This window comes from Nerophis ophidion, linkage group LG06 (assembly GCF_033978795.1).
Source record: "Nerophis ophidion isolate RoL-2023_Sa linkage group LG06, RoL_Noph_v1.0, whole genome shotgun sequence".
NCBI classification, from domain to species: domain Eukaryota; kingdom Metazoa; phylum Chordata; class Actinopteri; order Syngnathiformes; family Syngnathidae; genus Nerophis; species Nerophis ophidion.
This window is the reverse complement of record NC_084616.1, coordinates 71,538,513-71,555,037: the sequence shown is the minus strand read 5'-3', so window position 1 is coordinate 71,555,037 and position 16,525 is coordinate 71,538,513. Positions and strand designations below refer to the sequence as shown.

Here is a 16,525-nt window from a genome sequence, read left to right as displayed (position 1 = left end):
TTTACCAATTACACAATGTGCCAACTTCACTGGTTTTGGGGTTTGTATATAAATATATAAAACACTTTCAAGGTACGAAAGTGGACTTTTAATGCACTGTGCATGCAGGATGAACAATTGATTGTTTAATATCCTTTTCTGCGAGACGCTGCTTCTTAGCACAGACCCTGTGAAATAAGCCAATCGACAGAGGCAGCATTGGAACATGGCAGGAAGGGACATTTCTCACACCTCCTATGGCAGGGGTAGGGAACCTGTGGCTCTTTTGATGACTGCATCTGGCTCTCGGATAAATCTCAGCTGACATTGCGTAACACGATAAGTAATGAATAATTCCACATGTAATCACAGTGTTAAAAAAAAAATTCAAAATATAAAACATTCTCATGCATTTTTAATCCATCCATCCGTTTTCTACCGCACCAGTTCAAGAAGTTGCGTTAATGGTAGGAAGTTATTTATTTATTATTGGTTAGTGTAGGGCTTGCCCTCCTGGGGGTTCTTCAGACCCCCAAGCACCGACATGAGAGCCTGTTTCAGGGTTACAATATTGTTTAATTTTTCAATAAGTCTCTCAGTTTCTATCCAGCAATTGTCTTTTCCTCTTTCGTTCTCGCTCGCGCTCTGGCTCCAGGCCCAACCCCGTCTCTCCTCCTGGCTACTGCTTATGAACAGAGCGACAGGTGATTAGATAACAAGGCCCAAGTGGGCCATCTATGCACCTGTCGCTGATTTCGAGGCCGATCCTGGCAACACCCCACTTCGCTGCAGGCCCGCAGGCCACGCCCCCTCCACAGTTAGCTTCAGAATAACAGTGTTATTACAAAGAATAAGAGACCTATTATACTCTAGAAATTTTGGTCTTACTTAAAATGCACAAATTTAGTTGTGATCAGTGTTGAAAAAAAATATTATATGGCTCTTACGGAAATACTTTATAAAATTTTTGGATTCTTGGCTGCCTCAGCCAAAAAGGTTCCCGACCCCTGTCCTATGGACACACTTCTATTGGAATTAATGGGGATAGTTCATGTACAATTTTTACAAAATCTTAAAAAATATAAAATATTGACCCTTTATTTTTAATTCTTAAAATGATATGCATAAAGAATGTACATTTTAACAATCTTGATCGGTAATGGAATATATTTTGCATGTCAAACTTAAATAAAGTAAACAGGTGAAATGTATACTACACTCTATGTAGTTCCTCAGTAACCGTCATGCTACCAAACAGTAGTTAAAAATATGAATACATTTTACATTTTACACTAGTAGCAAATGCTCGGCTTCAAAATAACTTAGCATATGTATTTTAAAAAATATATACATTTTCCTAAAAAGTATTTTGATTTGCAATGCATTTTTTTGCATGTAACGCGTGAATGAAATTAAAATAGAATACAATTTAACACATGTTAAATCATCATCAACAATCGTCATCAATATCGTTATATTGCCAAGCAATATTTAAAAAATCTTCTATTAAAAAAGTATCATTTTTGGTCCATCCATCCATCCATTTTCTTCCGCTTGTCCCTTTTGGGGCGGCGGGGGGTGCTGGAGCCTTTATCAGCTGCATTCGGGCGGAAGGCGGGGTACACCCTGGACAAGTCGCCACCTCATCGCAGGGCCAGCACAGATAGACAGACAACATTCACACTCACATTCACACACTAGGGCCAATTTAGTGTTGCCAATCAACCTATCCCCAGGTGCATGTCTTTGGAAGTGGGAGGAAGCCGGGAGGGAACCCACGCATTCACGGGGGGGACATGCAAACTCCACACAGAAAGATCCCGAGCCCGGGATCGAACCCAGGACCTGCGTATTGTGAGGCACACGCACTATGGGGGAGATGGGTACTCGGATGACAGGGGATGCAAAACAATAACAGTGCAATACTTTTTCATAACATGGTCACTACTGCCTAGTTTCTCTTGTTATATTCTTATTTCACTGATTTATTTTTATTCCCATTGTTGCTTTTTATTTTTATTCTTATTGTAATATTTTTCAATTTTTTCCATTAATACCCCCCCCCATTATTTACTTTTTACTTTTTAAATTGACCTCAACTCTGTACACTGCTGCTGGAATTTTAATTATCCTGAAGGAACTCTCCTGAAGGAATAAATAAAGTACTATCTATCTATCTCTATCTGAATACTAATAAATTGTTTACATATACATATATATATATATTTTCATGTATCACTTGATGAAATAAAAAACAGACTAAATGTACACCAGAGCAGTCAAAAATATAATTAAAAATATATATATTTTTATAAGTGATGTATTTGCATTTTAAAATGTATTAAAATAAAAATGCATTAAGTACAGTATTTAACACTGTAATATTTTTAATTGTAACACATGAATGGAATACTAATTGAATAGATATATCAAACAGCCCAATACCCAAAGTTATGGTGCCAAAATTAATTGTGTCTATATATTTTGGGATTTGTGATTTCATTTGTTTAATGCAACACGTGAATGAAAAAAAACACATATATATATATATATATATATATATATATATATATATATATATATATATATATATATATACATATATATAAAACCTAATAGTAAATGTTATGCTTCAAAATAATGTTTGTGGCGACTTGTCCAGGGTGTACGCCGCCTTCCGCCCGAGCTCCAGCCAACCCCACGACCCCGAGAGGGACAAGCGGTAGAAAATGGATGGATGAATATGTTTTAAGAAAATTATAGTTTTAAAAATAATAGTTTTGTAAGTGATGTATTTTTTGTAGGTTCTTACAATAAAAATGTATTAAATACGGTGTATATAACATGCCAATATTCCACATTATGTTGCCAAACTATATTTAAAAAAAACATTAATAAAATGTTTTTAAAGATATTTTAAGTTACTAATGCAAAATAAACATTTTACTTTTTTGCCATTTTTGATATAAATATGGATTTTGAAATAAATTAAATAAAAAAAATATTCAATAGTATTAACACTCCTGTAGGCAATGTCAGGATGCAAATCACTAAAATTTCAAAATAATATTTTGATTAGTACCCTATTTTATATGATTAAATATAACACTAAAACACCCAAATGAACAATGTGTACTGTATGTTTTATGTTTAATAAATTACCATGAAAGACGAACAGACCTGTCTCAGTATATCCTCGCTAATTCTTATTTTATTCTCCCTGGAGGTTTCCAATTCAGGGAGGGGACTTTCTGAATGTGAAACTCTACTTTGGCCTATAAAGAACTTTATTTCCTACGTAAAGCATTCTCTCATAATCTGCTTTTAAGCGGTAGAAAATGGATAGATTGGATCGATTTTCAAGATAATGTCCTGTCTTTTCCATTCAAATCCCACGTTGTCATGCTTTAATTAAACATGCAGGTGCATGATTGTGGATGAGTATCATTTTAAGTGACAAGGTGTTAGTCGTGTGCAATAGCTGCCAAGATCCGTCATGAGTCCGAGTGCTGACCTTTGGAACCAGCCTCAGGTCGGGCAAAGCGCGACACCAATAAATCATTAACTGCACTTCAAGATCTTGAATATCCACACACACAGAAAACATGAATCACAAGAGTATTGTTTTGTTAAAGAAGATGCATCGCCGTTATATCTTTGAGGAGTTAGACATTTAAAAGAAGGGGGTTATGTTTTCCTTTCTTGCGTCGCTCCTTCCGACGTCCTACTTGACGGGGTGGTGGACTTTAAACGTTAATCTACTTTGCAGTTTGCTTCAAGGTAAGATGTTCTTGTATTTATTTGATTAAAAAAAAAAAGATGACATAATAAAAGAGTGTGTGTGCAACCCACAGGTCTGATTGGTGCATGTGGAATCTCAGTGCTGCGCTCCCTACTGAGAGTACATTTATATGTTCAGGACGTAAGGTAAGTGCTTTTAATTCAAACAAATTGTTGCGTCTGACCAGTTCTTCCTTCCAGGGATTTTAAGTTACTGGTCAATACCAAGTTCTTTTGATGACATACAGTGGGGCAAAAAAGTATTTAGTCAGCCACCGATTGTGCAAGTTCTCCCACTTAAAATGATGACAGAGGTCTGTAATTTTCCTCATAGGTACACTTCAACTGTGAGAGACAGAATGTGAAAAAAAAAATCCAGGAATTCACATTGTAGGAATTTATTTGTAAATTATGGTGGAAAATAAGTATTTGGTCAACCATTCAAAGCTCTCACTGATGGAAGGAGGTTTTGGCTCAAAATCTCACGATACATGGCCCCATTCATTCTTTCCTTAACACGGATCAATCGTCCTGTCCCCTTAGCAGAAAAACAGCCCAAAGGTATGATGTTTCCACCCCCATGCTTCACAGTAGGTGTGGTGTTCTTGGGATGCAACTCAGTATTCTTCTTCCAAACACGACGAGTTGAGTTTATACCAAAAAGGATACATGGATGATACAGCAGAAGATTGGGAGAATGTCATGTGGTCAGATGAAACCAAAATACAACTCAACTCGTCGTGTTTGGAGGAAAAAGAATACTGAGTTGCATCCCAAGAACACCATACCTACTGTGAAGCATGGGGGTGGAAACATCATGCTTTGGGGCTGTTTTTCTGCTAAGGGGACAGGACGATTGATCCGTGTTAAGGAAAGAATGAATGGGGCCATGTATCGTGAGATTTTGAGCCAAAACCTCCTTCCATCAGTGAGAGCTTTGAATGGTTAGTACATCATAGGTACACTTCAACTGTGAGAGACAGAATGTGAAAAAAAAAATCCAGGAATTTTAAATAATTTATTTGTAAATTATGGTGGAAAATAAGTATTTGGTCACTTCAAACAAGGAAGATCTCTGGCTCTCACAGACCTGTAACTTCTTCTGTCCGCCACTTGTTACCTGTATTAATGGAACCTGTTTGAACTTGTTATCTGTTTAAAAGACCCCTGTCCACAGCCTCAAACAGTCAGACTCCAAATTCCACTCTGGCCAAGACCAAAGAGCTGTCGAAGGACACCAGGAAAAGAATTGTAGACCTGCACCAGACTGAGAAGAGTGAATCTACAATAGGCAAGCAGCTTGGTGTGAAAAAATCAACTGTGGGAGCAATTATCAGAAAATGGAAGACATACAAGACCACTGATAATCTCCCTCGATCTGGGGCTCCACACAAGATCTCATCCCAGAGGATCAAAATGATCATGAAAAGGTGAGCAAAAATCCCAGAACCACACGGGGAAACCTGGTGAATGACCTGCAAAGAGCTGGGACCAAAGTAACAAAGGTTACCATCAGTAACACACTACGCCGACAGGGAATCAAACCCTGCAGTGCCAGACGTGTCCCCCTGCTTAAACCAGTGCATGTCCAGGCCCTTCTGAAGTTTGCCAGAAAGCACATGGGAGAATGTCATGTGGTCAGATGAAACCAAAATAGAACTTGTTGGTATAAACTCAACTCATCATGTTTGAAGGAAGAAGAATATTGAGTTGCATCCCAAGAACACCATAACTACTGTGAAGCATAGGGGTGGAAACATCATAATTTGGGGCTGTTTTTCTGCTAAGGGGACAGGACGATTGATCCGTGTTAAGGAAAGAATGAATGGGGCCATGTATCGTGAGATTTTGAGCCAAAACCTCGTTCCATCAGTGAGAGCTTTGAATGGTTGACCAAATACTTATTTTTCCACCATAATTTACAAATAAATTCTTTAAAATTCCTACAATGTGAACTCCTGGATTTTTTTTCACGTTCTGTCTCTCATAGTTGAAGTGTACCTATGATGAAAATTACAGACCTCTGTCATCATTTTAAGTGGGAGAACTTGCACAGTCGGTGGCTGACTAAATACTTTTTTGCCCCACTGTGTATGCTGAGTAAGAAGGACCATTAAATGGTAACCAGTTATCACATTTTCCCCACCCGCCTCCACACATTTTTCTCGATCAACCTCCCCGTCCATTGTGTCTCTCTTGTACAAAGGGCCTCCACCCGCACGGTCCTTATTTTTAGTGCACAATTGATGCCACAGGGATCTCGCAACCAGGGAGTTTTTATTGTACTTTTACAAATGGCCTACGGCCCATTCCTAAATTTTAGTGCACATAAATGCCACAGAGATCTTACAACCAGTGAGTATTTACTGTACCATATTAAGGGCTTTGAACCCGTGACTCTTTTAGGGAAGACCAAAAACCCAGGGTAAGCCACACCCGACTATTTGCTCACTCGTCAGTGAAGCGACCCATCATAATTGTTCATACTCAATGACATGAGGTGACCACTATTTACAACTATTATGTAGAGGCGGGTAAGGTATAAATGCACTTAACACTACAATATTACAACTCTGCCTATGAGGTCCAAAACAGGGTTTGACTTACAGACTTCAGGACAGACTGTTAATGCAGATTTTACAAAAAGGCTCTGCTTACCTGGATTTATGTTTGGCCAAGTGAGTCTGTCTAGAAGAGTGCAAGAGATGTGTGTCATCCCGGACGAGCCCCCAAATTGTTGCGTCTGACCAGTTCTTCCTCCTAGGGAATCCCAAGTTCTTTTGATGACATATATGCTGAGTATTAAGTATTAGGTCTCTGGCCGGGATCTTCAGCTCTCACTGGATCGGTTCGCAGCCGAGTGTGAAGCGGCCGGAATGAGAATCAGCACCTCCAAATCCGAGTCCATGGTTCTCTCCCGGAAAAGGGTGGAGTGCCATCTCCGGGTTGGGGAGGAGACCCTGCCCCAAGTGGAGGAGTTCAAGTACCTAGGAGTCTTGTTCACGAGTGAGGGAAGAGTGGATCGTGAGATCGACAGGCGGATCGGTGCGGCGTCTTCAGTAATGCGGACGTTGTACCGATCTGTTGTGGTGAAGAAGGAGCTGAGCCGGAAGGCAAAGCTCTCAATTTACCGGTCGATCTACGTTCCCATCCTCACCTATGGTCATGAGCTTTGGGTCATGACCGAAAGGATAAGATCACGGGTACAAGCGGCCGAAATGAGTTTCCTCCGCCGTGTGGCGGGGCTCTCCCTTAGAGATAGGGTGAGAAGCTCTGTCATCCAGGAGGAACTCAAAGTAAAGCCGCTGCTCCTCCACATCGAGAGGAGCCAGATGAGGTGGTTCGGGCATCTGGTCAGGATGCCACCCGAACGCCTCCCGAGGGAGGTGTTTAGGGCACGTCCAACCGGTAGGAGGCCTCGGGGAAGACCCAGGACACGTTGGGAAGACTATGTCTCCCGGCTGGCCTGGGAACGCCTCGGGATCCCCCGGGAAGAGCTAGACGAAGTGGCTGGGGAGAGGGAAGTCTGGGCTTCCCTGCTTAGGCTGCTGCCCCCGCGACCCGACCTCGGATAAGCGGAAGAAGATGGATGGATGGATGGATGGATGGATATACTGAGTAAGAAGGACCATCCAGACAGAATTGGAATATTTTCAAGTTTTACTAAAGCTTTAGGAGGTTGACTTAACCAATACATTCATATTGGCTACTCTAGTTGATCTGGCATTCCAAGGGAAAAACACTCCTTTCACACAAAAGAAAGCCCTCCTCCGCCTTCTCTCAACACCGTAAAGTGATAGAGACGTGGGGGTTGTCTTCACATTCCGATGGTTTACGAGACTAACCTGGGATCTGAAGACAAAGAGAGACTGGTAGAATACACAAAGGAAAAGTACTAGCTACTCTAAACATGGCTATGTAAAAAGGAAGAACTCCTAAACATATCAGCATCCTTCCACAATATCTATGTATTTCAAATTATTCAAAAACAGCTTTGTTTCTTCTGCAACCCACAGTTGGAGCGGTAACGATGCATCTCACCAAAAGGTCTCTCAGAGGGGGACTAAACGTGGACTGGCGGGGGTGCTCCTGTTCTTCTTGGTGGTGGGGACGTTGGCCTTTGTAGGTCCCCGTGTGGCCTCTCTGGTGGTCCTAGAGTTCTGTCTTCGAGCTGTCTCCGGCTGGGTTACACAGGGTCAAGTAAGTCCCCCGTGATTGCATTTCTACATGAACACTTAGAGATGATGTATTTTGCAAAGACAAGGTAAGTAAATGTTTTAGTGCTTAATATATCAAGAGTATACCATAGCAATCCTGAGAGACTGCACACATGCGCCCCCTGTGGGCTGTGGGCAGTACAGGCGATGCCGTTTGATGAGCCGTTAGCAAAGTGCTTTAAAGTTAAAGTACCAATGATTGTCACACACACACTAGGTGTGGTAAAATTAGTCCTCTGCTCAGGCTGATTTCAATACTGGTAATTTGAAATCACATAAAGGGAAGAAGATTGAGAGCTATTCAGTAGGATTTAAGGTCCAAGCTTACATCACACTCAAATTTGTACTGCATGCCTTTGGTAAGTGCCGGAGTGAGAAGAAGTTTTAAAATAATTAGCGCCTCGGCGGCAATTCAAGGAAATACGGTATTAGGCACGCAGTGAAATGTAAAGAAATGTACATTCCCTTAAGTAAAGTCATTAAAATTCTGAATATGAGAAAAAAAAATGTTTTTAAATATCACGTAGTTGAAGTTATACATGGTTTTTTTTTTTTAGATTTTAATTGTACAACTTTTAGTTTTTTTCATACCAGTATAAAGGTCTTTCTGGGCTAAACAAAAAAACAAGTTATGAAAGTATAGTCATATTTTATTTTTATTAAAATGTGTTAATAAAGTTAAAAACATTGACGTTCTGAGAATGAAGTCAAATATTTTTCAGGAAAAAAAGTCAAAACGTGTAAAATTTAAAAAATAAATAAAAGTTTTCCCCATCCATCCATTTTGGGGTCCCGGGGTTCTCATGGCCTAGTGGTTACAGTGTCCGCCCTGAGATCGGTAGGTTGTGAGTTCAAAACCAGGTCGAGTAATACCAAAGACTATAAAAATGGGACCCATTACCTCCCTGCTTGGCACTCAGCATCAAGGATTGGAATTGGGGGTTAAATCACCAAAAAATTATTCCCGGGCGCGGCACCGCTGCTGCTCACTGCTCCCCTCAACTCCCAGGGGATGAACAAGGGGATGGGTCAAATGCAGAGGACAAATTTCAGCACACCTAGTGTGTGTGTGACAATCATTGGTACTTTAACTTAACTGAATGTGAATAGCAGATGAATGAAAATATTAAATGCTCATTTAGCTGCTTTTTTTCGAGGATTTTCGAAATAAAGGGAAGGTGAGAAAAAGCGCTGTATAAATATAATTCACTTCACTTCACTACATCATGACAGGACGTACAGAAATCCGTTTTTAACTTACATTTTTGGAAGGATTTTGGCCAAATGCGGTGGTTTTTTTTGCATTTTTTTGTGCAATTTTTAAATCCGCAATGTGTGTATTTTGTTTTCAGAATGTGCAAAAATAAGCTGCAGGTCGCACTTTGGACTCTCAGAGGACAAGTTTCACCACACCTAGTGTGTGGGACAATCATTGGTACTTTAACTTAACTGAATGTGAATAGCAGATGAATGAAAATATTAAATGCTCATTTAGCTGCTTTTTTTCGAGGATTTTCGAAATAAAGGGAAGGTGAGAAAAAGCGCTGTATGAATATAATTCACTTCACTTCACTACATCATGACAGGACGTACAGAAATCCGTTTTTAACTTACATTTTTGGAAGGATTTTGGCCAAATGCGGGGGTCTTTTTGCATTTTTTTGTGCAATTTTTTAATCCGCAATGTGTATATTTTGTTTTCAGAATGTGTAAAAATAAGCTGCAGGTCGCACTTTGGACTCTCCGAGGACAAATTTCACCACACCTAGTGTGTGGGACAATCATTGGTACTTTAACTTAACTGAATGTGAATAGCAGATGAATAGGCGCCAGCGCCCCCCGCGACCCCAAAAGGGAATAAGCGGTAGAAAATGGATGGATGGATGAAAATATTAATACAATTAATTCAAAATGACTTTATGTCAGTTGCTGAGTTTGTCAAATATTCCTTCTCGTCCTCCAGAAGTCCTCCTCACAGCTCCAGCACCTCTTGGTCCAAAGCCAGTTCTCCCTGGGCTGCGGCCTCACCTGCAGTCTCCACTTCCTCCACAAGGGGTCGCCGCAGCGCTGGCTGTGTCTGCTGCTGGCTGCTGCCCTCAGCGGCTTTTTGGCCAGGCAGGTTTCGGCCTTGCTGCACCACGTTGCAGCTCTCTACAAACTGCACAGCTCGCAGCGATACTGCGGCGTTTGCATCAGCCTGCTGACCTGTGGCCCAGGGCTGCTGCTGCCCACCTTGCGCAGGATGCTGCTTGTTGCCTTTGCCGTGGCTGTTATGGCGGCCGTGTCCATCATCAATCAGCACTTCCTGTCTGCAACCGAGGCGCTCAGGTTTTGGACACCTCTGACCATCTGCTATACTCTGCTGGTGGTCTACATGCAGGGTGAGGAGTCACTTTAGAACAGGCCTGGGCAATTAATTTGACTCAGAGGCCGCGTTTAGAGAAAAAAACATGTCTGGGGGTTGGTATATCTATTTTTAGGAACACTAATACAAAACCTCATAATAATGTCTGATTGAATGCTAAAAACGTTATGATGGACCGACTAAAAAAACGTAATGGAATTTTTTATTTTTCTATGAAGGATAAAACACTGAATATTGACAAAATATGAACCTCACACCCCTTTTCAGATCGACATATTTTACAATCAAGTGAAAGGCAAAAAAAAATGCAACAAACAGTGAAATATGAACGCGAAGGGTATAAAATAAACCCAACTACAATCTGACACTAAGATTTGTTGTGAAAATCTCCTTCCGCGTCTGTGGAAACGCTCCCCACCCACACTGCTTGGTTCCTCGTCTGAGCTGCTTCGACGTAGATTACCATAGTAACTAGGGGTGTGGGAAAAAATCGATTCGAATATGAATCGAATCGTTTAAATTGTGCGATTCAGAATCCATCCATTTCCTACCGCTTATTCCCTTTTAGGGGTTGCGGGGGGCGCTGGCGCCTATCTCAGCTACAATCGGGCGGAAGGTGGGGTACACCCTGGACAAGTCTCCACCTCATCGCAGGGCCAACAAAGATAGACAGACAACATTCACACTCACATTCACACAGTGGAAGTGGGAGGAGCCTATCCCCAGGTGCATGTCTTTGGAGGTGGGAGGAAGCCGGAGTACCCGGAGGGAACCCACGCATTCACGGGGAGAACATGCAAACTCCACACAGAAAGATCCCAAGCCTGGATTTGAACCCAGGACTGCAGGAACTTCGTATTGTGAGGCAGACGCACTAACCCCGTGAAGCCATCGATTCCCGCTTTTAAAAAATCAAAATCAATGTTTTTTTTTATTTACATTTTATTTTTTTTAATCAATCCAACAAACCACTACACAGCAATACCACAACAATGCAATCCAATTCCAAAACCAAACCTGACCCAGCAACACTCAGAACTGCACTAAACAGAAGAATTGAGAGGAGACACAAACACGACACAGAACAAACCAAAAGTAGTGAAACAAAAATGAATATTATCAACAACAGTATCAATACTAATTTTTAATTTCAGCATAGCAGTGATTAAAAATCCCTCATTGACATTATCATTAGACATTTATAAAAATAATAAAAAAGAACAATAGTGTCACAGTGGCTTACACTTGCATCGCATCTCATAAGCTTGACAACACACTGTGTCCAATGTTTTCACAAAGATAATATGAGTCGTACCTTTGGTTCGTTTAATAGTTAAAACTAATTTACATTATTGCAATCAGTTGATAAAACATTGTCCTTTACAATTATAAAAGCTTTTTTTTTTTTTAAATCTACTACTTTGCTGGCATGTCAGCAGACTGGGGTAGATCCTGCTGAAATCCTATGTATTGAATGAATACAGAATCGTTTTGAATCGGAAAAATATCGTTTTTGAATCGAGAATCGAATAAAATCGATATATTATCGAATCGTGACCCCAAGAATCGATATTGAATCGAATCGTGGGACACCCAAAGATTCGCAGCCCTAATAGTAACTAATTAGATGACCATAGTAACTAGTATATCATCCAAAAGCGCAGATTCCAAGCATTGAAATACTTAGTATAGTTGAAGATTTACGGTCATTAGAAAACATGACTGCACATCATAATGGCAGCTACACTTTCCATCTTAAAGATCTAAAAAAAAAAAAATATTCGGGAATGTCCAGCGGGCCAGATTGAAAAGCTTAACTCATTTGCCCAGGTCTGCTTTAGAATCTTCACTTAGTGTAACAATCTCATAACGTGTCTCATTTGTTTCTGCTCATGTTTGTGCTGCAAAAATGTTTGGTCTAACTATTATAGTTTTTAAGTTATTAACGCTTTATGATTTTATGTTACTAACATGTAATTAACGTGTTATTACTCATAAGTAGACCCCCCCCCCCCCACCCCTCACCCCCTCAACTGTGTCAAAATCTCTCCAAACGTGTCTCATTTGTTTCTGTTAATGTTTGTGCTGCAAAAATGTTTGGTCTAACTATTATAGTTTTTAAGTTATTAACCCTGTGTGCTTTGTTTTAGTTACTGACGTGTAATTAACGTGTTATTACTCATACGTAGACCCCCCCCCCATGCCCCCCCCCCCCAACCCCGACCCTCACCCCCTCAACTGTGTCAAAATCTCTCCAAATGTCTCATTAGTTTCTGCTGCAAAAATGTTTGGTCTAACTATTATAGTTTTTAGGTTATTAACGCTTTACGATTTTATGTTACTAACATGTAATTAACGTGTTATTACTCATAAGTAGACCCCCACCCCCACCCCTCACCCCCTCAACTGTGTCAAAATCTCTCCAAACGTGTCTCATTAGTTTCTGTTAATGTTTGGTCTAACTATTATAGTTTTTAAGTCATTAACGCTTTATGATTTTATGTTACTATCGTGTAATTAACGTGTTATTACTCATAAGTAGACCCCCCTCAACTGTGTAAAAATCTCTCCAAACGTGTCTCATTAGTTTCTGCTATGTTTGTGCTGCAAAAATGTTTGGTCTAACTATTATAGTATTTAAGTTATTTACGCTTTATGATTTTATGTTACTAACATGTAATTGATGTGTTATTACTCATACGTAGACCACACCCCAACCCCACCCCCTCAACTGTGTAAAAATCGCCCCAAACGTATCTCATTAATTTATGCTATGTTTGTGCTGCAAAAATGTTTGCTCTTATAGTTTTTAAGTTAATAACGCTTTATTATTTTTGTTACTAACGTGTAATAACACGTTAATTAACGTGTTATTACAACCTCATCCCCTCAACTGTGTCCAAATCTCCCCAAACGTGTCTCATTAGTTTCTGCTGCAAAAATGTTTGGTCTAACTATTATCGTTTTCAAGTTATTTACCCTTTATAATTTTTTGTTACTAACATGTAATTAACGTGTTATTACTCCCAAGTGGACCCCCCCCAACGCTCACCCCCTCAACTGTGTCAAAATCTCTGCTATGTTTGTGCTGCAAAAATGTTTGCTCTATTATAGTTTTTAAGTTATTAACGCTTTATGATTTTTATGTTACTAACGCGTGATTAATGTGTTATTACTCATAAGTAGACCACACCCTCCAACCTTGACCCCCTCAACTGTGTCAACATCTCTCCAAACATGTCTCATTGGTTTCTGCTGCCAAAATGTTTGGGTTAACTATTATAGTTTTTAAGTTATTAACTCTTTAGGATTTTATGTTACTAACGTGTAATTAACGTGTTATTACTCATAAGTAGACCACACTGCCAATCCTGACCCCCTCAACTGTGTCAAAATCTCTCCAAACATGTCTCATTAGTTTCTGCTGCAAAAATGTTTGGTCTAACTATTATAGTTTTTAAGTTAACGCTTTATGATTTTATGTTACTAGCGCGTAATTAACGTGTTATTACTCATAAGTAGACCACACCCCCAACCCGGACCCCCTCAACTGTGTCAAAATCTCTCCAAACATGTCTCATTAGTTTCTGCTGCAAAAATATTTGGTCTAACTATCATAGTTTTTAAGTTATTAATGCTTTATGATTTTATGTTACTAACGCGTAATTAATGTGTTATTACTCATAAGTAGACTACACCCCCAATCCTCGACCCCCTCAAGTGTGTCAAAATCTCTCCAAACGTGTCCCATTAGTTTCTGCTATGTTTGTGCTGCAAAAATGTGTGGTCTAACTATTATAGTTTTTAAGTTATTAACGCTGTATGATTTGTTTTAGTTACTGACGTGTAACAAACGTGTTATTACTCATAAGTAGACCCCCCCCCCCAACCCCGACCCCCTCAACTGTATCAAAATCTCTCCAAACGTGTCCCATCAGTTTCTGCTATGTTTGTGCTGCAAAAATGTTTGGTTATCTATTATAGTTTTTAAGTTATTAACGCTTTATGATTTTATGTTACTAACGTGTAATTAAGGTGTTATCACTCATACGTAGACCCCCCCAGTCTCAGTTGTAATTCATCCAAAAAGGTGTTCTAATGGGTTCAGGTCAGGACTCTGCGCAGGCCAGTCAAGTTCATCCACACTAGTGATTCATAATCATCCAAAAAGGTGTTCTAATGGGTTCAGGTCAGGACTCTGCGCAGGCCAGTCAAGTTCATCCACACCAGTGATTCATAAGTGATTAGGACATTTGATTCTGATCATTTGGATGGGTGGCCAAATACTTTTGGCAATGTGTCTCCAAAACGTGAACCTTACAATAATGCTACATTTTCATCAAGCAGAAGAGCATCACAGTCTCCCGCCGAGCCAGGCAGTCCTGAACGCGGTAATGGTGCGCCTCGGCGGTCTGATGGTCCTGATGCTGACTGTTGGACGCTGGGCTGACGTGCTCCACATCCTGGTGTGTTTCCTGGGCGAGGCCAGCTGCCTCATCCCCACACGGGATCTGCTGGATGCAGCCTTGCAAGTCAGTCATGTGTTAGTTTGCAAACATATTCACAATAACACACACTTGCTTTCTCACTCTGGACTGTAATCTCACACAGTTTGTCATGTTTTGATGTTGCCAGGTGGAAGAAGATCCTCCGAGACCTGCTGAAAAACGGCAGAGACTACGACCAAGCGCACAAGAGGAGCATCAGACGTAATCTTTGCATTTCCTTTTTTTTGTAGCAACTTAAGTGTTACCAAACATGTGTTGCACTTGGACAATATTTCCTCAAATATGTCATCCCAGTGGTTCTCTAACTTTTTTTTCACCAAGAACCACCTCAGGAAAAAAAATGTGTCTCTCCAATAACCAACATTAAAAATACCGTAGCGTAGTAGGCCTAGGTATTCATTAAAAAGAAGACAGAGGTTTTATTTAACAAGTATATTTAACCGTATGATTTTTTTTAGCGGCTCTCTTGGCTCAACAATGGTTAAAAACACTTTTATATGACCACACTGGGGTTTTCAGAAATCTGCTGCAAAAATAGTTGTCGCTCCTTAGTTTCGAAGTACCAGTAGAGTGGAAAAACATGTTGCCTATGTATTGAAGTTATTATCGCATATATCTGATTTATGACACCAAAAATACTTCTAAAGTTTGCGATTTAATAGATATGCTCATGTGGAGGAGGGGCGTGGCCTGCTGTCCTGCAGCGAAACTAGGTGTGCCAGGACCGGCTTCGAGATCAGCGACAGGTGAGCTGGCCCTCTTGGGCCTGCTTATCCAGTCACCTGTCGCTGTGTTAGAGTTGGAGCATGAGCGAGAGGGAGACTGACACACACAAAAGACTATTGCTGAAAAGCACAACACAGACTATTATTGAAAAATAAATAAATCAATCAATCAATTAAAGTTTATTTATATAGCCCTAAATCACAAATGTCTCAAAGGACTGTACAAACCACTACGACTACGACACCCTCGGAAGAACCCACATAAGGGCAAGGAAAAACTCACACCCAGTGGGCAAGGAGAACTCATACCCAGTGGGACGCCAGTGACAATGATGACTATGAGAACCTTGGAGAGGACCTCAAATGTGGGCAACCCCCCCACCCCCTCTAGGGGACCGAAAGCAATGGATGTCGATTGGTAAGTGTTTGTTTCGCATTACATGTTGGTATCCAGTTTCAAATTTGCATACAGCTAGCCTAAATAGCATGTTAGCATCGATTAGCTGGCAGTCACGCCGCGACCAAATATGTCTGATTAGCACATAAGTCAACAACATCAACAAAACTCACCTTTGTGATTTTGTTGACTTAATCGTTGCAAATGCATCTGCAGGTTATCCATACATCTCTGTGCCATGTCTGTCTTAGCATCGCCGGTCAAATGTGAAGACACTCTGGCACATTCAATGGGGGTCTGGCGGCAGATTTCTTGCCAGTGGTGCAACTTGAATCCCTCCCTGTTAGTGTTGTTACACCCTCCGACAACACACCCACGAGGCATGACGTCTCCAAGGTTCCAAAAAATAGTAATGTGTTTGAGAAAATGAAAATGGCGGCTTTGCTACCTAGGTGACGTCACGTTCTGACGTCATCGCTCCAAGAGCGATAAACAGAAAGGCGTTTGATTTGCCAAAATTCGTCCATTTAGAGTTCGGAAATCGGTTAAAAAAA

General features: G+C 40.5%; 1 protein-coding gene across 1 annotated transcript; it reads left to right on the top strand.

Annotated features, from left to right (window-relative positions):
• The first annotated feature begins 3,322 nt into the window (after nucleotides 1–3,322).
• tmem82 (transmembrane protein 82) lies at nucleotides 3,323–15,743 on the top strand. Its single transcript, XM_061904784.1, has 6 exons — nucleotides 3,323–3,759; nucleotides 3,834–3,906; nucleotides 7,776–7,959; nucleotides 9,940–10,357; nucleotides 14,689–14,873; nucleotides 14,977–15,743. Exons 1-6 carry the CDS (start codon nucleotides 3,669–3,671, stop codon nucleotides 15,052–15,054), a joined length of 1,029 nt encoding a protein of 342 aa, XP_061760768.1. The 5' UTR covers nucleotides 3,323–3,668; the 3' UTR covers nucleotides 15,055–15,743.
• Nucleotides 15,744–16,525: the final 782 nt, after the last annotated feature.